The 23,949-nt window shown below is 40.7% G+C and overlaps 3 protein-coding genes across 10 annotated transcripts; 2 read left to right on the top strand and 1 right to left on the bottom strand.

Moving 5' to 3' along the window:
* Positions 1–228: 228 nt before the first annotated feature.
* eps8l1b (eps8 like 1b) lies at positions 229–10,456 on the top strand. Of its 3 annotated transcripts, none has more exons than XM_038736645.1 (19): positions 229–348; positions 1,443–1,543; positions 1,649–1,807; positions 1,916–2,065; positions 2,175–2,257; positions 3,443–3,555; positions 3,846–3,892; positions 3,987–4,119; positions 4,240–4,328; positions 4,416–4,490; positions 5,759–5,907; positions 6,323–6,467; positions 6,917–6,963; positions 7,052–7,148; positions 7,271–7,396; positions 7,544–7,697; positions 8,201–8,363; positions 8,630–8,762; positions 9,530–10,456. In XM_038736645.1, the coding sequence occupies exons 2-19, from the start codon at positions 1,514–1,516 to the stop codon at positions 9,614–9,616; spliced, it is 1,980 nt and encodes a 659-aa protein (XP_038592573.1). In that variant the 5' UTR covers positions 229–348; positions 1,443–1,513; the 3' UTR covers positions 9,617–10,456. The 3 variants fall into 3 exon arrangements, with proteins under 3 accessions (XP_038592573.1, XP_038592571.1, XP_038592572.1); XM_038736643.1 differs by having other exon boundaries at positions 6,914–6,963; XM_038736644.1 differs by having other exon boundaries at positions 248–348; positions 1,485–1,543; positions 6,914–6,963.
* luc7l (LUC7-like (S. cerevisiae)) lies at positions 10,068–17,759 on the bottom strand. Of its 4 annotated transcripts, XM_038736647.1 has the most exons (12): positions 17,535–17,743; positions 15,849–15,919; positions 15,458–15,541; positions 14,612–14,706; positions 14,424–14,522; positions 13,854–13,964; positions 12,340–12,483; positions 12,058–12,234; positions 11,774–11,862; positions 11,651–11,680; positions 11,381–11,542; positions 10,068–11,173 (listed from the first exon to the last, which is right to left on the bottom strand). In XM_038736647.1, the coding sequence occupies exons 3-12, from the start codon at positions 15,465–15,467 to the stop codon at positions 11,053–11,055; spliced, it is 1,038 nt and encodes a 345-aa protein (XP_038592575.1). In that variant the 5' UTR covers positions 15,468–15,541; positions 15,849–15,919; positions 17,535–17,743; the 3' UTR covers positions 10,068–11,052. The 4 variants fall into 4 exon arrangements, with proteins under 4 accessions (XP_038592575.1, XP_038592574.1, XP_038592576.1 ...); XM_038736646.1 differs by lacking the exons at positions 15,458–15,541; positions 15,849–15,919 and having other exon boundaries at positions 17,535–17,759; XM_038736648.1 differs by having other exon boundaries at positions 14,612–15,919.
* Positions 17,760–18,831: 1,072 nt separating this feature from the next.
* fam234a (family with sequence similarity 234 member A) lies at positions 18,832–23,721 on the top strand. Of its 3 annotated transcripts, none has more exons than XM_038735817.1 (12): positions 18,832–18,987; positions 19,657–19,958; positions 20,041–20,151; positions 20,230–20,412; positions 20,851–20,975; positions 21,193–21,325; positions 21,776–21,908; positions 22,002–22,145; positions 22,355–22,436; positions 22,565–22,717; positions 22,800–22,902; positions 23,029–23,721. In XM_038735817.1, exons 2-12 carry the CDS (start codon positions 19,688–19,690, stop codon positions 23,238–23,240), a joined length of 1,650 nt encoding a protein of 549 aa, XP_038591745.1. In that variant the 5' UTR covers positions 18,832–18,987; positions 19,657–19,687; the 3' UTR covers positions 23,241–23,721. The 3 variants fall into 3 exon arrangements, with proteins under 3 accessions (XP_038591745.1, XP_038591746.1, XP_038591747.1); XM_038735818.1 differs by having other exon boundaries at positions 18,847–18,987; positions 19,654–19,958; XM_038735819.1 differs by lacking the exon at positions 18,832–18,987 and adding an exon at positions 19,049–19,203.
* The last annotated feature ends 228 nt before the right edge of the window (positions 23,722–23,949 follow it).

Here is a 23,949-nt window from a genome sequence, read left to right as displayed (position 1 = left end):
TTTAGGGCGTTAACCGCTCTAGGTTACTTTACATCCCAAATTCCAAGAGAAAATACTTCTGACTTAAATTTTGCCAATTGTAGCCATGACCCTGCACACTTTCCTAAATGTGTCCCAACAGGTGAGAGACTGAGTAAATATTTTTATCTCTAAGGTGGGGTGGTAGAGTGGGCGGTACTGCTCAAGGTGACACACCTTTGCTCTGTGAAAGCTTTCCATACCAAAGAGATGAGAGTGAGGAATGAGATACCTGCAGGTACGCTGAAACACAGGACAGGTTTTACTCTTGGTGGAAACATACACAGCTGCCAACATCAGGAATAAAGCATTGGAAGCCTATCAACCCTGGTAAGTTGATCAAATATCAGTTTCCACTTATCAGTCGCTGAGGTAGTCTAACTTTTAAGACTGTTTAATCTTTATATGAATTTTGATTTATACAGTAACTATGAATCAGGAACTGCACTGAAAGATATTGTGTGATTGATGTTTTTATGCCACTAGTGCATAAAAAGTAATTAGCAGCTATAGCTACTTGGAAAACAATGTAGCCTCTGTTAATTCAAAGTTGTTAGTTCATTTGATAAAATTTCAAACTGCTAATACAGACTTACTGAAGTCCAAAACACCTGGTACACTAAATTAAATCATGGGTCATAATAGTATTTAGCAATGTTGTAACCAAAGCATGACGTGTTTTAACATAGTCATGACCTACAGATTGCACATACAGTACATTATAACAATACTATAACATTTTTGTAATCATTATCAACAGGGTGAAGTTCTGAGGTTGATTTCTTGCTAATGTTTTTACATTCCTTTTCAGTAGTGCTGATATTAAATTAATTTTCACTTTTTTACGTCAGAATGGTGTGCGTAAATTGCCCTGCTAATATTTGTCACTGTATATAGTTGACATTTACTTTGAAATACTATATCATAGATGAGCATGATACCTGCCACACAAGTTTGGCACTGACTGTGTGAACAAACAACATGTAAAGTAATTTTGACCATGTATTTTTAATGAAACCAGGGAGTGTTAGCGATACTGGACGTTTGCTCTCTTGATGCCAGTGATTTCGGTATTGATGGTCTCTGGCAAAATGAGATTACGTAATGAGATACACTGTGTTGCCATCAGACTGGTTAGGTGGCTTGCTTGCTCAAATAGTGCCATCCCACGATAGTGAAGCACAGAGAGGTGCAGACTGACGTAGGCTCAAACACAGGAAGGGAAAAATGGAATGAGGGTGTTGCTTCCACAGGCACTGGCTAAATTATTTTAGAGAAGGACTAGCTGAGATTAAAGCGCTGCCTGCCTTTAAACCACATCATCAGTGTCAGCTGAACTATCTATATCTGTGAGCAGATCAAAGGTCCTTTGACAACACCCTTTGTAACTCCTCCTAACATATTTTCCAATCTCCTCTCCCCAGCCTATATATTCATAGAAACCTGCTCTAACTTAAACATTTCAGACCAGAGGCGCTGATACAGTGAACAAAGGATGACAAACATCTCCCGATATCTTGTCAGTGTAAGTCCTATCTCCTACACATCTACACATTAACTCTCAAGACCACTAAGTCATATTTTAAGATGCCTTTTTCCTCACCCTTTACTTTATTCTCTCCACTTGCAGCACCTGCTGACGTTCTCACTTCAGGACGGGGATGTGCAGGGCGTGGAGGAGGCCAAGTCACGTCTCTCCTTCCTGGCTCAGAACAAAAAGCTGTGGATTCAACAGATGTATCTGGACGTCGGAGCGGCAGCCATTCATCTCCGAGACATACAGAGCCAGGTGAGAACAGATGCAGTACGGTCAGAAGGACTGGATAGATTGTGGGTGGATGAAGATGAGATTCATATTAGCACACATAATGACCTTCAATTTCACCTACCCTTGCAGGACGAGCTGGAGAAATACTCTTTCAAATCCATCCACCGCTGCGATGCCATTAACACTGAAAAACACTTCCCATCCCTTCTTCTATTAGTCTGCCAAGGTGTAGATCAGAAGAAACCGGACATTCACTTCTTTAACTGCGAGACTGTGAAGGTGAGTGATAACATCTGAGCAGCCCCTCTGCTCTGTCCTGCCCTACTCAGTGTGTCAGTTTTAAATTAGGTTCAGTTTTTTCAAGTGATTCAGATTCTTATTCTCCCAGGCAAAGCAAATCTCTGACGACATCTCACGCGCAGTTTTGGGGTCCTCCTCAAGCCGGAGTAAGAAGCTCCCTGATGGCCTCAGGTATAGTGAATGTTATAGTCACAAGCTTTAACACTGAAAACCCTTCATTTGATGTTTGTTCCTTATGAAATGCAATCTTTTAAGTGCCTAGTTCCCATATCTTATCATGGTTTTAATGGGACATGGCGTGTTTCTGTGTGTGTGTGTGTGTGTGTGTGTGTTTGCATTGTTTTGGTGTTATTGTATGGGTGGAGGTTTACGGGCAGCCAAATAACAACACACACGCAGCCGAACAAAAGACAAGGATGATACACGATAATTCAGACCCATCTCCCATTAAGCTGTTTGCTTTTCTCCTCTTTTACGGCCATTATGTGTTATTTTCCACTGAATCAATGCAAACCTCTGTCACCATCCACCTGTCTGGCAGAGAGAGGGAGACAGAGAGGACAGTGTAAACAGCTGAGAGAGCGAGAGTAGGACTTGTTTTACCAGTTTCCACATAACTTAAGAAGGTGTGACAGAGATTACAAGGCCATTGTCACAGAAGGGAGAGAGAGCGGAGGAGAGACGACGGTGGCGGTGTGCACTCTCGGGGGCTGAATGAAATACCTGCTTTGAAAGCATTTATCTATAAAGGACGTGTGGAGGACATGTGGTAAGACAGACAGACAGCGGGGTTTTTGTGTTTAAATCCTGATTCAATAGCACATAAGTTTGAGCTAGAACTCTGAGGGCTTGTGTGTGTGCAAGAGTAGGCAAACATAAAAAAAGGGTTTTTTTTTTATCCACGGCCTTGTCTTTAGTATTTTAAACTGTCTAGTTGCTTGTTGATTTGTTTAAAAGGAGAGTTTTGTTTGAAGCAAAGTGTTGTGTGCAATATGGGCGATAGCCATAAGAAAGCACAGTCAGACTGTTTACTGTACTTTCAAGGTGGAATGAGGGCTGCGGGGTTCAATTTCAGAGGCACTGCATAATGTCCATTGATGGAGGACTGAGTTGTGTGGCTGAATCCACTGATTAAAGATGTCCTGTTGTTGTAATAGTCTCCAATGCTGCAGAATGAGATTGAGCCTATCTGCAATCGAATGAGTGTTTTATGAATGCGTGCGATGACTTCTTAAAGCCCCTGAAGGGTGTTTCCTGTGATGGTGCAGAGTGATAGGTCGCCGCCATCATAACACTACTTGTAGAACAATGTTGGGAGAGTGTAGCGGGGTTTGAATGTCTCCTCTCTTCCTTCAGGCCTCCTCAGAGTGAAGGAAAGATGATCAACCCGAGTGAAATCCCAAGCCACCCCATCACACAAGCTCCAAACCCCCCACCATCCAACCCTCCGCCTTACCCCGGACTCAGAGGTAAGATAAAAATACTTGTTTCCACACAAAGTCGTATATGACAGCAAAACTGCTTGCTGGAAAAGTGTTTGACATGATGAGATGGTAAGAAGAAGGAAAAGAAAGAAGTGTGAAGTATTTAGGAGCACAAAGAATGCTTTGTGTGTTTGTGTGTGCGTAAGGGGGGAGGGTTTCAAGGCTAAAGGGGGGCAGGAATTACAAATCCAGCAAAGACCAGGGCCATGTATAGACCATCCATTTGCATTCATTGCCAATGGACAAACTGAATTGTCTCCTCTCTTCTATGGCAGTGAACGGCGGGCCTGACATCTCCTTCCTGCGAGCAGAGAGAGAAGTGGTACGTCTCCTGATTACCTTTCTTAACCTTTTCAGTCACCCCTGGCTTTAACTCATATCTGAACAGCATAACAAACTGGTTCTCCCTCCCTCAGGGGATCCTCAATCACTGTTTCGATGACATCGAGAACTTCATGGCCAAGCTGCAGAAGACTGCAGAGGCTGCAACAGCGCTGAGCCAGAAGAAGAAGAAAAAGAAGAGTAAAAGTAAAAAGCAAACTACTGAAGGTAAAAAGAGATTTTTTGCAGATACTGCCCACAAGACTAGTTATGATAATAATGTAGCTCTGGCTCCTGATAACACTGTGGGTACTCTATTTTCTTGTATTTTGTGTATCTGAACAACAGAAGATTCACTCGCTGCAAATGCCCGACCTCCACCAGAGGAGGAGTTCATCGATATCTTCCAGAAATTCAAATATTGCTTTAGCCTGCTGGTGTGTATTCAGTCAGGCCACATTTGATTTTTTTTTTGGTTATCTTAGTGTGCTACATCATAAATTACTCTATTTATTTTTGTATAGGCCCGTCTGAAATCAACCATCTCCAATCCTTCCTCAGAGGAGCTTGTTCACCATGTATTCAAACCATTGAATATGGTAAGTGAGCATTTACAACTTCTACGTCTCCACCAGTTTGGACTTGTGGAGGCAGCGCCTGTTGTTGCTACAGCTGTAAACACTTGTCTTTTAATGCAGCACAGATAAAAAAGCCTAGGCAGGGCATGACAAACGTTTTAAGATAAATCTAGTGTCCACATCTCTCATTCTGTCTCATCATCATGTCTCATCATATTGGAGCAGATGAACAGAAGATTTGGGTGTCGAAAACATGTGGACAATATATTATATAACATTGTTATATAATAGCTAATGGGTCAAAACCAGGTCAGAGACAGTATGTTGGTCCCTGAGCTGTTGCTAAACACAAGTGTGGAAAAAAAAATGCAAGCGTGTGTCTTGTCAAAATAATGGAAAGACGTCAGTGTAGTTGAGTACTGTTGCCAGAAACTACAAGTTCCATTCATTCATTTTTCCATTTATTTACACAGGGCAGTTCCCAGTGAGTTAGCCCAACTGAAACTCCAAACACTCAATAAATACCACATTTGTTTGTTCTGGTTTATACGTCGGTGTTTGTGCACAGGTGTGTGTCCTAGGTGCGTACTTGTAAAACAGTTGGAATGGATTTGAGCTGGACTCTCATAGTGCTTAAAATGCCACGTTGCTGTCCCCTGACTGCTGCTTGGAATTACAACACAGGTGTATTCCGGCTGTCAAAAATAGTTTCTCTATGACTTTCCTTAAAAAACATATGCCATCAGATTTAGGAAAGAGTATTTAACTAATTACAAATAAAATTTCAAGCATCAGACATGACATTTCAAGTGTTTGATATAACAATGAAGGCTTACCCCAGAATTTTTCTATTCAGGTATGAATCAGTCCTCATCAAGAGAATCAGTGGGTGGTTTGGGTGTGTTTGATACTTGTATAATGGCACACCTTAATGGAAACACACAGCCTCATCTCTGGGACTGTGTATGTCGCTTTTTCATGTGTTTGTATGTGTTGTTTGTGTGTTTGGATGCATCCATTAGGCTTGTATATGTTTGTTTGTTTGTTTGAATGTGTGTGTGTGTGTGTGTGTGTCTCATACTTTGGTTGACTGAGCTCTAACAAAAAAAGAAAAGTTGTGTTTAGCTTAATTACTAATCAAATAATGTCAGACATTAGCGTACTACTGCGCGATCAGAAGGGATATTTGGTCAAAAACACCAGGGATTGTTCAGACATTTGGTATTAGACCTGTTCGTACAAACTGGGAGCATGAAAATCGGTTGTCTCTTATGTGGGTGCATGTACAGATGGTGAAAACAACAGGGGGACCAGATCTCGGAGCCACGGTGTCCAGCCCCGCCCTGACCAACTCTGCTGTTTCCCTGCTACAAGACAACCTGAACGAGGAGGAGAGGCAGCTGTGGACATCTCTGGGTCCCAACTGGACGCTCCCACGGTCAGTACCAACAAGTAACATGAAATACATTTTCGTCAAGAATGATGACCCAGTTTTTCTTTATTTTGCCTGGCTTCCCCTGAGATAATTCAGTATGTGATGGAGATTCTTCACTGACCACAGCTGCGTGAAAGCAAAAAAACCTCAGTGAAATGTTATTTGATTGATTACCTTTTAAAAGTATGCTGAATACCATAACATTTTAATGGGGAATTTTAATGTAATAAATCTTTCCACACAGCCAACAATATAATTTTGTTGGCCACACTGGACAGATTTCTCAGGCGTGAATGTAATGTGAAGATATTTAGTATTGGCACGACATACTGCATGTTTAACAGGCAATCGTAGTTTTGGTCACACTGTAAAGTAAGTGCAACAAGGCCCAATACAGTGACTCTTTGTGCTCTCTCAGGTCTCAGCTCAGAGGGCCTGTAGCTCCGTACACCCCAGTGTTCTTGAGTGGTTGGAAGCCGGAAGCCCTGAAGGCAAATGGGCAGGTTTGGGAGGATCCGGTTGAGTCACAGCACAAACTCGAGGACCTCCGGGTAAAACAAGAGGTATGGAATACCTGTTCCACATGTTTTTGTGTTGGCTTTGGTTATAAATCATTATATGAATCCACTATTATATATGAATGACTGTGATTTTTAACTTAACTGTTGTTCAAGCTTATGTTCGGCACATGTTATGATTATTAACAGTACGTAAAATAATTGCTGAAAGTGGTGTTTTGCTGATTAATGCACTCCTGAAATTCCAACAGATAAAGAGGACATTTTTCACTCTGTTGGCTAGGGCTTCATTTTTTTCTTTTGAAACCTTCCTTTTAAGAGGAAACTCTCAAAGCTCTCGCTGCGTGTGCATGTTTAACAAGAATTTCAGTCTTGTATTTTGTCAGCCACCCCATTCCCTCTGTGTGATGACCCTTTACCTGTTTCTCTCCGTCTGTTTATGCCTTTGTGGGTTCTGCATATTCATGAATGTCCATCTTGTCGACCCCCAGCAGTCTCCTCAGCTAGTCGGACCTCCAGAAAGGCACGTCAGAGATGAAAGGTAGGACATCTTTAAGAAGCAAATCAATCAGCTGCTACAATTTAACCCTGTACTGTATGATAATGGTGTGTGTCTACGTTCCTCTCAGACTTCAGCCAGAGCCCGAGAGACTGTACAGCTGCACCTATGAATTCATAGCCAGGAACAGCAGTGAGCTTTCAGTGCAGCAGGGGGAGACACTCGAGGTAATGAAATCAAGTAGTTTATGTAAAATAACACAATAAGACCGTATTAGTGGTGCATTCAGGAACCCATCATGAAGCCTGCAGTATATGCAGTTGTTGACAGCAACTCCTCTGCCTGACAGGTGATCGAATCATCCAAGCGCTGGTGGAAGTGTCGCAATCGCTTCAACCAGATCGGGTTTGTTCCCTTCAACATCCTGGAACCTGTGGCTCACGCAGACAGTCCCGTCACAAACAAACCCCCGAGTGTGAGACGAAAAAACGCACACACACACACACACACACACACACACACACACACACACGAACCACACAAGCACAGATGTATGTTGTCACCTGTAGACACCTGAGTGAATTCCAGTCTTAATTTCCCTCTCTGCTCCACATTCCTGCAGGCTCCAGCTCCACCTACCCTCATCAAGACCATCTCTGCGGTCCCACCCAGCCCTCCTGCTCCACCCCGCGCCCCCTCCCACTCCCCCAAGCGTCCCCACAGCTTACCAGCATACAGCCAACACGTACCAGTTGCAGAGGACACAGATAATAAAGGTACTAAACTATACGCGTTTGTGTGGGAGGTGTGGGTGTGTCATATAGATGCTGTGAAAAGGTGCTTTGAATATAGGGAGCTATAATCTCCTAGACTGTCTCTGCAACAGTTATTGATTAGATTAAAAGCACAGTACACAAGGACAGCTCGATTGATTAGTCAATTAATCAGTTGGTCGATTGAAAGGAAATGTATTGACAACTACTTTTTCAAGTCATTTTTCATGTGAGGTTTGGACAACAAGCATTGTGAAGGTGTCACCTTGGGCTCTGGGTAATAGTGACGGCATTTGTCACCATTTTCAGAATTTTTATAAACCAAATAGTCAGTCAATTAATGGAGAAAATAAGCAACAGATTGATCCATAATAAAAATAACAATTAGTTGCAGTACGATACAAAATAGTGTAGAATGAGAACATTAATAAAAAGTAATAATAATAGAATGTGGGCATAAAAGACTTAAATATCATCATTATTTCTATCTCTTTCGATCTTTCCAGTCATGCTGATGAATGATGAGCTGCTCCAGAGACTGACCAATGGAAAGAATATGAACAAACCCCTGGTCATCCCTCGCTCCTCAGAGACCTCCATTCCTCTGGACTACCACTCTCCTCCAGAGGAGGTAGCGGAGTGGCTCCGAGGGAAGGGCTTCAGTGAACCGTGAGTGATGTCACAACAGCTGACTACAGGCCTGTTTACACACTGGGATGTGCTGCCAGTGTCATTTATCCATGACAAAGCAGTTTTTCAGTGTCAGAAAGCTTATAAGGAAATGAATGACAAACTATAGAACAGGTAAATTACTAAAATCTACAGATAATCAATGTATATGTTCTCATTATGGGTGGATAGATATTAAGGATAGAAAAACTTGCATTAAAGCGGCTGTTTGTCTAGATTAGTAATTTGTACTTTTTGTCCATCAGAACGGTGTCATGTTTGGGAGTGCTGACAGGGGCCCAGCTCTTCTCCCTCAACAAGGAGGAGCTACGATCTGTGATTCCAGATGAGGGTGCCAGAGTGTACAGCCAGCTCACTGTGCAGAAAGCACTACTGGAGGTAAATTGAAGGAACATTATGGCCACTTTAAAGCTGGTCTTTGTTTCTCTGTTTCTGTCAAACACATCTGACCAGTTATCAAACATTAACCAGTTGAGTGTGCAGAGAACAACTTTTAACAGCAAGCAAACACAAAATCATGAGTGTAATCGATGCTTAATTGATTTTGCTAAGAATTCTTTCCACATACATCACATGCATTAAAAACCAACCATTCAAACCTATTTTTCCACAGCGTGTCAGGATAGTAACTCACAATAAAATGCCTCCAGACTTCTTGGCAGAAAAGTGCACTATTTATGGATTATTGATATTTTATTTCAACCAGATTAGGGAGTTCAAAGATGAACTGATTGTACATCAATTTCATATTAATTTCTCTGTAAATGCAATCTGGTGACAGGGAAAAACTATTGGTAGCATAATTTATTGAACATAGTTTACCTTGTGTCAGAAACATGAAATTATGGCCCAATATTAATTTATTCAGTGAGCAGGAAAACACAATTTCTTGACCAAGGGACCAGCTTCCTGATGCTACTGAGTCACTTTATTGTCATGGCATGTTGTCTTTTCTAAGTAGTCGTGTGCTAAAGAAGAGGTCTATACTTCACATAAACGCCACATCAAACTCTGTTGCTGAAAACATTTTAAACCTCTAAAACAAACAGACACAGACAAACACATTTTTTACCCTATAGCATTCTTTTATAAAAATACAGATCCTTTTACCTTCATGTGTCCCAATTCGCTTCTGCTTTCTCCAGGATGCCCGGAGGGCCACAGAGTTGGAGGCAGTCATGGAGAAACAGAAAATGAAGGTTGATCTGAAACTGGACAGCACCACATTGTGAGCAGCAGGCGTCTACGTCATGAATTTTCAGATGAAGGATTGTGATATTCTGGTGTTATTGTCACTAAAGATCCAACTCCTGATTTATTGATTGTACTCACCAGGGAACAACTGTGGAATAGTGACTCAATCATACAGCATTGTCTGAAGACCACAACGGTCATTATGACATAATTAGTTCATGTTAAACCTGAAGTATTTAGAAGTGAATAAGAAATTTAAGCTTTTTATCAGGCAGTGCTGTTCAAATTATATATTTTATCATTAAAGTACACCATTTGTAATTTATGTTGTTGATTTTAATGTGAGGTTTCCTTCAGTCTCATTTCTGCCTTGTAGGTGAAGACTAATTTCAATAAATGAAATGTATTTATCTTTGTATTTATGCTCGTTTAATAATTCAGCCATGACTAACGTGCTGTGACAAGAACGCGGCGAGCACACAATAAAAATAAAATGTTGGGATTTCTTTTATTTAGAGACTTCAAAGAAAGATTTCCAGCAGAACATAAACAGATATGACTTCACACATTAGGTAAAGCAATGCATCCATTAAAATCTGTTTGGGTCAAAATTTCAACTCATGTCTCGACTAACAAAAGGTTATGTACAGTTATAGCAATGAATTTCCACTGTATAATTTCTGAACCTACTGCTTTGCATGCCGACACTAACTTTGGAGGAACCATTTATTTTCATTATTTTAAATAAACAAAATCAAGATCGAAACAAACTGAAACAAGAGACTTCAAAACAAGCACTGGCCAAACCAATCAAATAGATTCCCTTCACTACTGACAGCATAAAATACAACTTGATAGTAAAAAAAAAAAAAAAAAAAAAAAAAGGATAATGAGGGAAATTAGGTTAATACGAATACTTGCAACTTTCAAACACCAAGTGCTGTTTACCAGGAGCTGGTGAAACAAAACAACTCGACAGGATGAGGCCTTTCAGACCATTACAATCAGTGGGCCCAAACCATATTTACAGACAGACTGTGTATCAAAAGACCTTCGGTTAATGATAAAAGACGCAGATCAGTTACATTTTATGCTTCAGCCCAGCAGACCATCAGTTTATGGTCACTTTTTCTGTTGTAGGGCAGTTTATAACAAGACATGTATTGGATACAGACAGCCACCAAATTACAGATGTGGGTCACAATACACTCCACTGCTGATCAATAACTAATCCCCCCTATCTCAATGCAATCTTCCAATATATCTGGATGCTAGAGATTTTAATCCATAGTATTTCAGGTACGTGTACACTCTGGGTCGGCTGCATTAACTGTTAAAGCAAACAAAGGAGGCAGGCGGGAGAACAATGGGGTCAAGGCCAGGACTGTGTGTAACATTAGGTTATTATAAATGGACAGACAGGTGAGAGAGACAGGAGGAGGTTGTGTGTCGTGATAGATGCCGAGTTTGGTCTTTAGAGGTCCCCCATGTCCCTGTCGTCTGCCCGGCGGGAGTCCGATCTGCCGTTCATACCGTCTCGCCTGTCGCGCTCCCGTGACCTGTCTCTGGATGAGCGCTCTCGGTCCCTGGACGACCTGGGTGTCAAAGTATGAGATATTCAAGTAACGCACAGAAGAAAAAAGTAGAAGAAAAATGTGTATTTGTAAAGAGACATTTACAGCTCAGATGGGATGGATATTACTAGTCTGAAGGAGTGTATTTAACATTTATGACCACGAGTGGGCAACATACTTCTTATTAACCTGCTGGAAACCAAAGAGATTATACACTTCATTATTTACTTGTGTTTGGAGCTCTGCTCGTGGCTGTGACGGTGTCCTCGGCTGCGAGAGCGGGATCGGCTGCGATGCCTCCTCTTCCTCTCCCTGGAGCGTGAGCGAGAACGGCGCTTGTCTCGTGATGAGGAGCGCGAGCGTCTCCTTCTCCGGTCACGAGAACGGGACCTGATAAAAATAGAAGACACAAGTGAGTTATAATTTGCCTAAGATAGTCCTTTTACTCAGAACAACCAATTGATTTAAAAATGCGGAAAGAGTGAGCAGCGTTCTCACCTTCTATGCTCTCTGCTCCGTGATCTGGTCCTATGAAATAAGTGGATGTCAAAACAATACGTTTGAACCATAAAACATACACACTTTAAACATGTCACCAGCATCATACATGTCTGCACTCACTTCTTCTTCATCCTTTCCTCTTTCTCTCTCTCTTCTCGTCTCTTCAAGCGCTCCTGGTTCCTTTTCTCCTGCTTGTCGACCACAGTTTTCTGATCAAAAATACAGTGCACAAATTAGAGGTGAAACTATCTTTACCCAAACCACAAGACAATTCATCACGCATTTTTTTCTTTTCTTTGTTTTCAATATCAGCACCATGTCACTCCTACATATACTTGTCATTAATTTAGGGTTTTTGTAGTAATGGATGTCTTATGTACATGGTGCTACAAGCTGGCACATACCTTTAGTTGGTCCAGTTTCTCTCTGATCTGAATGAAGCCCAGATGAAGCTTCCCACCAAAATGGTCGGCCAAACGACGGTCATTGTCATGGAGACCCAGGTAAGCAGAGCAGACTTCGCACACCCGAAGCTTCTGCTGCTGGAAGCTGGAGGCCGGCATGGAGTTTCTGTACTCTTCCTGAGAAAGAAGAAAATAATGAGGGGCAGCATTAAGGCATCAGAAGATGGAATTATTAATATAAAAAAAGAAAAGCACCACATCATCCAATTATTTCTTCCTCACCTCTGCATCCTTCTTCCTAGTGCGGACCTTCTCCACTTCCTGCAGGACCTTCTGGGCCTCATCAACGTTGCCCTCGGCTCCAAGCTGCTCAGCCTTGGCCAGGAGCTTCCCTATTTCCTCATTCAGTTCATGAACCTTCTCTGCCTGCAACACAGCACAAACAACATAATTCACATCTGACAGGTCTGTTGCAAACATTGTTAAACTAGACGCTGCATGAAAAAGTGAAAGTGTCAATGTTACACATACAGTCCCCTCCAAAAGTATTGGAACGGTAAGGCAAATTTCTTTGTTTTTGTTGTTCACTGAAGACATTTGGGTTTAAGATCAAAAGATAAGTATGAGACAAGAGTTCAGAATTTCAGCTCTCTTTTTGTGGTATTTACATCTAGATGTGTTTAACATCTTAGGACATACCACCCTTTGTTTGAACACACCCATTTTTAAAGTGAGCAGAAGTATTGGAACATGTGACGGACAGATGTTTCTTGTTGCCCAAGTGTTGCCTTTTAGGTTGATTGTCCAAACATTAAATAGCTCTGCATGACTAGGCTAAGTTTTCATGCTTTGTTCAAACCTATAAAGACTGCATTTCCTGTTAGAGTTTAAACCAACATGAAGACCAGAGAGCTGTCTATGGGAGAAAAGCAAGCCATTGTCAAGCTGAGAAAAGAAGGAAAATCGACCAGAGCCATTGGACAAACATTGGGCATAGCAAGCACAACAATTTGGAATGTCCTGAAAAAGAAAGAAACTACTGGTGTACTGAGCAACAGACGTCCAACAGGTCAGCCAAGGAAAACAACATTAGCTGATGACAGAGATATTTGAATTCAGAAGCGTACAGAAACATTTTGTCTGCCAATTTACGGAGAAATGCATTTAAACTAATCGGGAGGAAGTTTATCATGCAGCAGGACAATGAGCTAAAGCACACTGCCAACAAAACAAAGGACTTCATCAGGGGAAAAAGTGGAAGGTTTGAGACTGGCCAAGTCAATCACCTGACCTTAACCCAATAGAGCATGCATTCACCTCCTTAAGAGGAGACTGAAGGGAGAAACACCCCGAAACAAACAAGAACTGAAAGAAGCTGCGGTAAAAGCCTGGAATAGCATCACAAATGAAGAATGCAACACTTTGGTGATGTCGATGGGTCGCAGGCTTGAGGCAGTTATTGCAAGCAAGAGTTATGCCACCAAAATATTAAATGTTATTTACTTTAAGATTATTTGTTCCAATACTTCTGCTCACTTGAAAAATGGGTGGGTTCAAACAAAGGGTGGTATGTCCTGAGTTGTTTAACACATCTAGATGTGAATACCAGGAAATGAAAGCTGAAATTCTGAATTCTTGTTTCATACTCATCTTTTGATCTTAAACCCAAATACAAATAACAAAAACAAAGGAATTTGCCTTACCATTCCAATACTTTTGGAGGGGACTGTATGTACCACAATGTTTATGTTTAAAAAACAAACAAACAAACAAACAAAAAAAACATTGTCACGCACCTTTGCTGCAACCTCAGCACTGATCTCTTCTTGGGTCTCAGCCAGGCGCTTCTTGGCTAGTTCTGTCCTCCGGTCACAGTCAGCAATGAATGACTCCAGGTGATCGACCGCCTTTAGGAGAGAGAAAATGTGTTAATAGACACACAGACTTAAATAGGTGACTTGGTAGATATTTTAAATTATATAAATGTTCCTCTGCATTGTCTAAATCTGCTGAATTATATTGAGCGAACACTGTTCAAATGTTGCACAGTGCAACAGCTGGTCTACAACTAAGGTTGTTTTGTGGGTGCCAGTCAGTGGTATTGGTGAAAAGCCCCATTGTAGCACTTAGCTTAACTGTCATTAAGGGGTGTGAATGAGCCACTCCTCCACAAAAGAAACAGTTAAAAATAGACATGTTAGCTAATATAAGAATTGGATAAGCACTTGACTTCAATTAAAAGCAAAGGCAAGTATATAGCAAACACATCCTCCCCCACGTGTGTGCAGTAAATCTGTGTTTTATTATGGTGACTGAAAAATCTATGGTCTTCACACTGCATTATTTATTAGAAGGACATCGCTTACGTCAAGCTCAAAGAACAGATCTCTCTCCTTGGAGGCAATTTCATAATCTGCCCGAAGTGCCAAGTCATGGATCTTCGTGCACTCCCCCAGGTCCATTCGCTATCACCAAAACACAAACAGAAGTGACTCAAACTGACTCTTCTGTGAAACAGATACTGCTGGTCAGACCTAAATTGTAGACTACTTACAGTTCCAGACAGGATGTCATGTGGACAGCAGTTTAGAAGATGACTTTTGCAGACTCGCTCGTCGGTGAACTTCACCCTCTGCCGCGTCTCATCCCCTGCAACAGTCCAAAAAAACAACCAGTGAGAAAGACCTCAGATATTTGTTCGCAGGGGCGAGGTATCCAGTGCTTTAAAATACATTACTGTAATAGCACTACATTCACTGGGTGTCACTAATATGAACTCAAGGACTTTTTGCCCACCTAGATCAGTGAGAACCAACACTTATATTTGTGATTGTCAATGTTTTACATATACTTCCTCAGTGTAGCATTATATTTACCAGTAAAAGAGTAAGTGTGCCTCTGTTGTACTACGTTAATTATTCATTCATCTATCAACACTGAAGAAGCAAAAGTTATGTGTGTGCATGTATATGGTACTTCCACTTATTCTTAGTGCTTACCTTACCCAAGCCTCAATCAAAAAATATGGCGATGTTAGAGCGTCAACTTAAGTTTAACGTGTCAAGGCTCAATGTCCACTCGGGTAAATGTGGGGTATTATGAGATTAAGCTAATAGGAGCACAAAACTGGTAAATAACTATAAACTTGTTGTTTCAATTAACTGGTGTGAACAGAGCTACCTTGATGTAGTGTACGCTTAAGTGTTCATTACATTTGACTATGCAGCAAAGACTGCTATTATGACTGTGATAAGAAATGTAAACATTTCAGGCAAATGTTCCAGCCAAGCCTTTTACAAATATGAAACATTGAAAAGGAATGAAAAAAAAGAAAAACCAAAAGAAATCCAAGAAAAAAATTGTTGTTTATACACACTGCGATCTGCACCACATACTGTACCCTTCTGCATCTTCAAGACCTCAGCTGCAGAATTTTAAACCCGCTGTAGAAAAGTATAAATGGGAACAGTTTTCTTGCCCATACCTGTAGTAAGAAGTTGGGAGTCATACACAAGTCAGATTGTAAATGATGTGTGCAAAGTTTTTGTTTCGATGACTGCTAAAAATTGCCTTCTGAAAACAGACGTCTAATGGAAAAACTGCTCGTTTGGATTCAGCGCGATCTGTCGTCTTAGCTCAAGCTGCATAACACTACTCCAAATTGTAATGCTAGTGCCACTGAAGATATACCCATTTGTGAGATTTAAAAAAAAGGCTACAATAACTTCCGGAAGGCAAACAAATTGTTTGGATATTCATCATAACAGCTTTAAAAATTATGTGTGACTCACGGCTCGATGAACATGAGGCTTTTCTGCAACTCCTTTGCAGATTGATGTAGGCTGGCAAAGATACACTGAACCTTAATGAATAAAATAAAGGGGCCACAATTGTTCAGTTTGTATGCAACAAATGTATGGGAAGAATTTGATATCAATCTCACCACACATACACCCACAAACTCACAACACAACTTCACTCTAACTGTATAGATCGAATTATCAACTTGTTAAAAGAAAATTAACAAGACTGTATTCAATTCAATTGTCAGGATGAACCTCTGACTTATAAAATGGCAGGGCAGCGATAAGCTGTCATTTTCTACCCATGACAATCAGACTTGACAGCTGATTTACCTTTTAATGTCTGTATCCAAATGGCTGGAAGCAATCACAAAAATCACTCAATGATCAAAGCACTAATAAAGACAACAACAGTTATATTATCAGGATAATAGCATTCATTTTTTTTATTAATTTGCATTGGTGAGGTTCATTAAGTAGGCTATTATTTATTTATTTTAACACCAGGCACTGGTGTCGGTACACAGTTTGTTCTAGTTATTGTAAACTCAGGAACAACCAATTGAGAGAAAATAATGTTCTTCATTTAGTGTTTAGAGAAATAAAATACAACTTTAAAAAAGGTACCTTTACCTGACTTGGGTATTTCCATTTTAAATTTCTACTAAATTTCAGGGGCAAATATACTTTATCAGCTGCAATTACAGGACACTAATATGATAAAGATTTAAAATACAAATTATAATCAACTTAAATTATAAGATTGTACACTTTTATGACATTTGCTGTCCAACGATATACAAAGTCGTTCAGATTAGCCCCACCTTAAACCAACTACAACATTAAAATACTGATTACTACACACAGTGGTAATAATAAGCAATAATTCAAAAATACAACGCGACACTGTGAAGGTCCATTCTACTGGATGATGCTTAAATACATTTTGCTGATCCTACTTGTGGGGTTTACTTGAGTAAGACTGTAAATACAGGACTTTTATTCTAATGTTACACTATTGAGTTTGAGTGCAAATTATTGATATTTTTATCAACTTTTCACAGACACTAACTCACATTATAATGTTGGAAATCGTAACACAAGTTATCAGTTGAATAACCCGGTTCATTAAACCTAGTGTTAGTTCAAAAACAACTGGTAACGTTAGGCCTAATGTGACGTCTAGCCTGCGGGTCGTTTGCAAGTCTATCAATAATGAGTACTATGAATGTAACGCAGTAGCGTTAACATTATCCTCTGAACTAACGTTAGTTATAACTGGATTAATGCCAGGTATTTATACATTGTTACATATCGTTTAAAGCTCGGTACCATGGCCCCTGACGGTTCCGTAACTTCTCAACAGTAGCGTCAGCTAAGTTAGCTACCAACTAGCTACGAATTGAGTTAGCTAACGCTAAGTTACAGTGGTAAAGGCTAAAGCAAAAACGTAACAACTCTTTGAATTAAAATGAGCCCAAATGGATACACACATTAAATCGCAACCTTAATCAGCAAAGGCTACTTGAATCTAACGTTACTGTATTTTTCACAGCCCTCTGCAGTAAATCCATTCATGCAGGTCTGTTCATCACACACCAACACAAGCGAGCCTGAGCAGTGGCTCCATCTTGGCTAGCTAGCTAGCTCAGCTAGCACTATACGGCAACTCACCATCCCTCGCTGTTCCCATTAGCTGGTCGAGCAAAGCTCTCATTTGAGCTTGGGCAGACATTGCTGTTGGTCTTCCGTCGATGGCGCTATATAACAATCAAGCAACTGAAAACAGTCCCTTCGTATTTTTGTCAGGTTATTTGATTATTTATTCGTCCAAGCATCACCTCTCGCAGCTTTTCTCTATTTCATGGACTCGCCAGTTTCCGTTTAACATTAGGGAAATGACGACAGGCCCTCTTGTTTCAAGGTTCCGTTGAGCTAACGCTAAAGGGAGGGCAATCGGTATGAAATCGACCAATCGTAACGTTTGAGAACAATTGCATTGACCAATCAGAGGTGCTCAAACCCAACAGTGGGTAATTTGGGATTTATTTGCCCTGATTTTCGCTCCTCAGGAAGCAGCTACTCACAGGCTGGTATCACCTGGTTGCTCCCGTTACTAAGCTGTATTTAGGCAGTGGTGGACGAAGTATTCAGATTCTTTACTCAAGTACAAGTAGTAATACCACACTGTAAAAATACCCTTTTACAGGTAAAATTTCTGCTTTGGAAATGTTACTTAGGTAAAAGTATGTAAGTTTAATCAGGAAAATGTACTTTTAAGTATTAAAAGTAAAAGTACTCACAGCAGAAAAGTGTCCCATGTGACTATTATATATATCATTGGATTATTATTAGTCATGCATTAATGTTAAAGCATGATTTTACTTACATTTTTAACTAGTCTGTATCAGACTGTAACTTATGATTATTTTCATTATGGATTAATCAACATTATTTTAATTGTTTGGTTTATTAAAAAATCTGAAAATAGTCTAAAATGCCTTCAAAATTACCCAGTGACCTTCACCATGCTTGTTATGTTCAACCAACATTTTTAACAACACATCAATATTATTAATACTAATACTACTACTATATTAATACAGCACATCTTCAAATATGTGAGGCTGGAACCATGCAATGTTTTTACATGAAAAATGACTTCAACACTTATCAGAATAGTTACCAGTTCATTTTCTGTATATCGACTAATTGATTAACAAACTAATTGGTTTTTTTTATAACAAAACATTACATTTTATAAATCCTATATTTAAAAAAAATCTTAATTTGTAAACTAACTAAAAGCTGTCAGATAAATGTAGTGGAGTAGAAATAGAAACTGGCATTCAAAAGAAAATGCTCAAGTAAGGCACAAGTACCTCAAATGTGTTGGGGGTTTTAATATGGTTCAGGATATCTCTTTAAATAGCAGAGAGAAAGCGCTGCCCGAGAGACATACGCAGGGCAAAGAAACCCCACGACACTGTACGATAGTGACGGATACTGAGCTAGCCTGTGATTTGTTTACGCAGCTGCGGTTGACAGCGGCTCTGTTGGTGTGTGTCAGGCCTACTTCCGAAGTTAGCCCCACTAGTGACCACCGAAAACCACAGTGGAGTGTAAAGTAAGAAACTTTTTATTGCGTCAGTATACATTTATCATTGACTGGCGGGATGTGATAACGTACGTGTCCCGTATTCTTGCTTTCCTGGCCTTTGTTCAACAAGTTAGCAAACTAACCAGCTGGTAACCGTGAACTTTCCAAACCAAAGCTCGCTAATGACAGCTATCCGACATTGAAAAACTTCTTGGGCTGACGTTACCTAGCTAACATCGTACGGTAAATTCTCCATGTTTTATATATTTTTGAGAGCAGCCGTGTTTGCTAACCTACCAACGTACTTTTTAAAAAGAGTAAGTTAATAGATTTCCCTGTGGTCAGGGAACAAAATTCAGGATGTGCTAGCCTGGTTGATGGTGATTGTTCACTATGGTTTTGTTGTTTTTGTGCTGAGAAATCTCTGGAGTCAGTGCTGGCACGTCTGAATAGGCTCAGATCCACAAAGGTTGATGCAGCAGAAATAGCTGGACTGACAGACAGTGCTGCCTTCAGTATTGTTTCATGTACTATATACCTATGAATGCCAGCGAGTTGTGTCTGTTATTATTGCTGATTACTTTGACGCATGGCCATGATGGGTGTATTCACTGTGTAGTAACACAAGTGTTTACTAAAAATCCAGCATTAAATTGAGGTAAGGTTTTACTGTAAGCCCTTTTCCCTGACAAGCAGATCTGTGGGCTGGGAATGCATTGAGGAGACAATGGAGACCACAGGCAGTGCCACTGAGGGCGAGCCTCTGAAGAGGGGAGAGGATGGGGCAGAGGCAGGAATGGCACCATCAGCAACAGAGCTGAAGAAGAAGAGCTGTAAGGAAGTCTTGGGTTTTTCCAAACTGACCCACTGGCGAACTGCTGTCTTCTTCCTCTCCTTGTTCATCTGCCTCACCATAGTGTTTGCCTTCTCCTTCATCATCCCCTGTCCTGTCAGACCACAGTATCTCATTACCTGGAACAGGACTTTCCCTGAAGCAGGTGTGTAAAATTGTGTGCTTTTCACAGCTTGGTAGTGTTTTTAAATGTGGGACTAACTACTATTCTCTCCCTTCTTCCACAGCAACCTATGATTTCTTAGCTATCGAAGATGCAAGCAAGGACAAGGTGATGGATGTCCTGTTTGTCCTCAAAAACACAGAAGGCAGTCAGAACAATACGTGTGCTGATGCAGGTAGAAAGTATGTGAGGAAACAAGAGCTGGATTATGCAGTTTTTAAGGTAATTCAGACACATTCTGTGTGTTTTCCAGGGCTGCCCTCGCCGTGTGTGTTTGTGTTAGCAGTGGATGGGACAGATGGAGAGAGCCTGTGGGAGCGTGCGCTGGATCCCGAGTTCCACTGGGCCCAGTGTGGTCTGGACAAAGACACAAGCAGAACCTGGGACTGTCTGGTGTCCCATTCTGACCAACTCACAGCTGTTGACAAATATACTGGTAACTGACTCATTCCATTTCTACACTGAAAGTAAGTCGTTTTTATCTTGACACATTAAAAACAATCTTTAAGCCCCTATGTGTAGAATTTCTTATGTTAGCCTAACCAATTTATCGTAGTTTCCTGAGGTTGGATTCGTCCTAACAACTAAAAATGAGGCAAGGATCTAAACAATCATGAAAATTAAAGAAATGCTCTTTAGTAACAAGAATGTTATAAATCCATCCCTTGATGACCCCTGAGATGTAGTTAAACTCTTGGAGAAAAGTTAGTAAGTGGTAAGTTATTTTGTCAAACTACCATTCCCAAGGCCAAGAATGAACTTTTACGCTTTAGGAAAGCTGTAGGTTTTTTTTTTTCCCCCAGAAACTAAACTAGATAAACTCGGTCAGATTGAGAGCTCTGTTCCTGTGTGATGTGTGTGTGTGTGTGTACAGGTGATGTCAGTTGGCAGCAGCCTCAGCCTCCGGATCGGCACATCACTGTGCCTGTTCTAAGTGTCCCAGATCTGGATGGGGACAAGGTCGGCGATGTGGCTCTAGTGTCATCTGGCAACGCACAGGTTAAACATCAGTGATGTTATTTATAATTGCTACATTTGTTTCCTTTCTTTGTATCTTATGGTTTAAGGCTCGAGTCACATTGTTTTTCTGAATGTTCTTCTATAATGATTTGCTGTGACAGGAATCAGATATACAAAATGAGAAGCACTGGCAGTGAAATCATCTGTTGTTGTTGCCGCAAAATAGAATCCCCTCAATTTTAATGTCTCTTGTCAGACTCAGCTGGTATTCCTCTCAGGGAAGACGGGTGTCCAGGTTGGTTCTTCAGTGGTTCTTGACTTCACAGAGACGGCCAATCATCTTCTCCATCGCACTACAGAAGGGTCTCACTACATACTACTACAAAAAGGTTTGCATCTAAAATTAGACCAGCTAAATATTTCCTAATAGAGGAGCCCTGCACTGTGTCGAAGTAGTTCAAAAGTGTCAGAAATTAGAGGCATCTCTCTATAGAACTAGAAGAGAAAATAAAACCAAAGTTAGAATAAGTTAATAAGCTGTCATCACATATCTGGAAACTGTCCTCAAGACGTGTGCTATTTTTGTCAGGAAGTGGTAGAAAATGGTGGCACTTGATCAGAGACTTGTGAGGTGGTCATGGGGGAATATCACATCATGTGATGTAGCTTTGTATTCAGTATAGTAGTTTTACATAATACATTCAGTCACCTTTTTATTTTCTATTGTCAAATTTGACTAATTTTCATCAAGTTCCGACACATCTATTGTACATAGATGTATGCACTTGGTTGAGCATACACTTGATGGCAGTAGTGAGTAATCTTGTGCTCATTCACAGACACTGGTTTGTATGGACTGTCACTGTGGAGCATTGCTGCCAAGGCTAAAGCAGGGATGGAGGTGGGACTCAAGAAGGATAAACACTGGGAGAAGATTGCCAGTGCAACATCTGGCCTTGTACCCGTCTATGAGTAAGAAGCGGGTGCTTCGTTAATCCATTGATTATCACTTTAACAACACAGTGCGTCGCCATTGAGACTTGTTAATTTGTTTCTACTTTGTAGGTCTGACTCAGTGAAACAAGTTCTCAGAACAGGAGATACAGACAACACACCCAACCTGCTGATTGTGACTGGGAAGGAGGTGCTATTAGTTGATGGCAAAAATTTGCAGTTACTGTGGAGATTCAACACTAGCTCAGTCCTCAGGTGAACTTCCTGTTAGATTTTAAATTTTTTTTATATATTGCACAAATGATTTAGAGCTGAAACGATAAGTTGATTAATCGATCAACAGAAAATAAATTAGTTCATCGTTTAAGTTACATTTTTTTAAAGCAAAAATCCCCCAAAAATCTATTAGTTCAGGGATACACATTAATATTTGGTTATGAAGTAATTTGTTCTCATTCATTCAGTGAGCCCTCCTTTGGTCACTTTAACAAAGACTGGTTACTTGATGTTGTGGTTGAGGAGGATATTGGCAACAACACAAAGAGGGTAAGTTGGGTCTAAACCATACCAACACTGCTGTGACACCTACATTTCATTTTCTGTCTCCAGCTTCTCTCATATGGTGACCGACTTGAATCCTACATTAACTGTACCATCGTCCTTCTTGTATGTAGGTAATAATTCTTGATGGGAAGTCCGGTGGTGTGCTGTGGGAAGTCAAGCTTTTGGCCAGTCCTAACTCACCGAGACCCGCCGCAATCCAAACCACCAACTCCTTCTCGATCTTCGTGTTTTGGGGCATGATGCCCTCGGAGACCAACTCATCTGTAAATACTCTGACTTTATTGAAAATTGCATATTAACAGATTTCTCATAAAATGCTAATCGGACTAAAATGTTTCCTTCCAGAGACCATTAACTAGTGACCGACGGTCCTACATGCTCCATCCTCTGTATTCTAAAGTTCTCCTCGAGTCGACCAGTTTCATCAACCACATCATAACATTTAAAGGTGCTTTTTGCTGTAAATTTTCCTATAATTTAACAAAATGATATTATCATTTAACTACAACATGTGACTCAGTGGGTGGAGGGATGGGAAAACAGAAGGGTGACTGTAATTGTGTTTTTATCTTAGCCACGCTATTGGAGCGTGGACGCCATGCTGCCTACATCCTGCTGACAGGTCCTGCGACGGAGGGAGCCGAAGGCACCGTGGTCCTCAGCAAGCGCAAACTGAAGCAGGACGTCTCTTACAGCAATGTACTCCGCATTGGCACCAATGGAGGTTCAGAGACCAATGAGGACATCAAAGAGGCCTTCAACCGCCTGCGCTTCAGCGATTGGTGAAATGACCAACTGTAACATGTACAGTACATCCTCAGTGTTCAAACCATTTTGGCACAGCTGACTGTATGGTGGCTTAACTTGACTCTAAAAACCAAAGTGTGTACACTAGCTATGACTTTCCAACTGCTGGCTACCAAAAAAAATTCCTTTATGTTTAGAGACTTGGGTTTACTTGATTTGACAGGGTTGTTCCCTTAATCTTCTGGTCCATAGAGCTACTTTTCCCTGACAATCACACAGCACCGACTGCTGTTCTCCTGCTGATAAATCCATAAAGAGGATCTGCCTTGCTGTATTTTTTCTAGCACTTCCATGCATCAATGCAAAAGTCTTTTTTTATTATTACAGAGGCTGGATTGTTATTTGGATCTATGCAACTTTATGTCGCACTGGACTTTAAAGTTAGCTGACGCATGCCACAACAGGTGGTAGTTCCTGTGTATTTCACATTATAGTTGCCTTAAAGGGATGGATACACAACCACAAGGCTTCTTTTCTTTTGGTAAATCTTCCTCAACTGTGCAGTAAAACAGACTTGAAACAGAAACTTGAAAATGACAGAAACCCCACCAACCTGAAGGTATACACTATGCGGTTGTTTCGTAACCTGTTCGTGAAGGTATAGGTAAGGTCTTATAATCATGATTAGCCATACTTTCTCAATCCAACATGCTGTAATTAGTGATGCTCTTTAATGCACACTGACTAA

Source organism: Micropterus salmoides, unplaced genomic scaffold, assembly GCF_014851395.1.
Source record: "Micropterus salmoides isolate LMB-PRFRI ecotype aquatic unplaced genomic scaffold, ASM1485139v1 Ms_hic_scaffold_21, whole genome shotgun sequence".
In the NCBI taxonomy this organism is placed as follows: Eukaryota; Metazoa; Chordata; class Actinopteri; order Centrarchiformes; family Centrarchidae; genus Micropterus; species Micropterus salmoides.
Note: the sequence above shows the minus strand (reverse complement) of the source record. Positions and strands in the feature narration are given on the sequence as shown.

Bases quoted from the DNA above. Each gene is read 5' to 3' on its own strand.
- luc7l (XM_038736646.1), bottom strand. From the start codon at position 17,595: ATGTCTGCCCAAGCTCAAATGAGAGCTTTGCTCGACCAGCTAATGGGA. The intron at 13,965-14,423 runs GTAAGCGATGTC...TCTCTCCTAAAG, and splicing joins ATCTGTTCTTTGAGCTTGAC to GCGGTCGATCACCTGGAGTC. The intron at 11,863-12,057 runs GTATGTGCCAGC...ATTTTTGATCAG, and splicing joins AGAAACTGGACCAACTAAAG to AAAACTGTGGTCGACAAGCA.
- eps8l1b (XM_038736643.1), top strand. From the start codon at position 1,514: ATGACAAACATCTCCCGATATCTTGTCAGT. The intron at 1,544-1,648 runs GTAAGTCCTATC...CTCCACTTGCAG, and splicing joins TCTCCCGATATCTTGTCAGT to CACCTGCTGACGTTCTCACT. The intron at 8,763-9,529 runs GTAAATTGAAGG...TGCTTTCTCCAG, and splicing joins TGCAGAAAGCACTACTGGAG to GATGCCCGGAGGGCCACAGA.
- fam234a (XM_038735817.1), top strand. From the start codon at position 19,688: ATGGAGACCACAGGCAGTGCCACTGAGGGCGAGCCTCTGAAGAGGGGA. The intron at 20,413-20,850 runs GTAACTGACTCA...GTGTGTGTACAG, and splicing joins AGCTGTTGACAAATATACTG to GTGATGTCAGTTGGCAGCAG. The intron at 22,718-22,799 runs GTAAATACTCTG...GTTTCCTTCCAG, and splicing joins CCTCGGAGACCAACTCATCT to AGACCATTAACTAGTGACCG.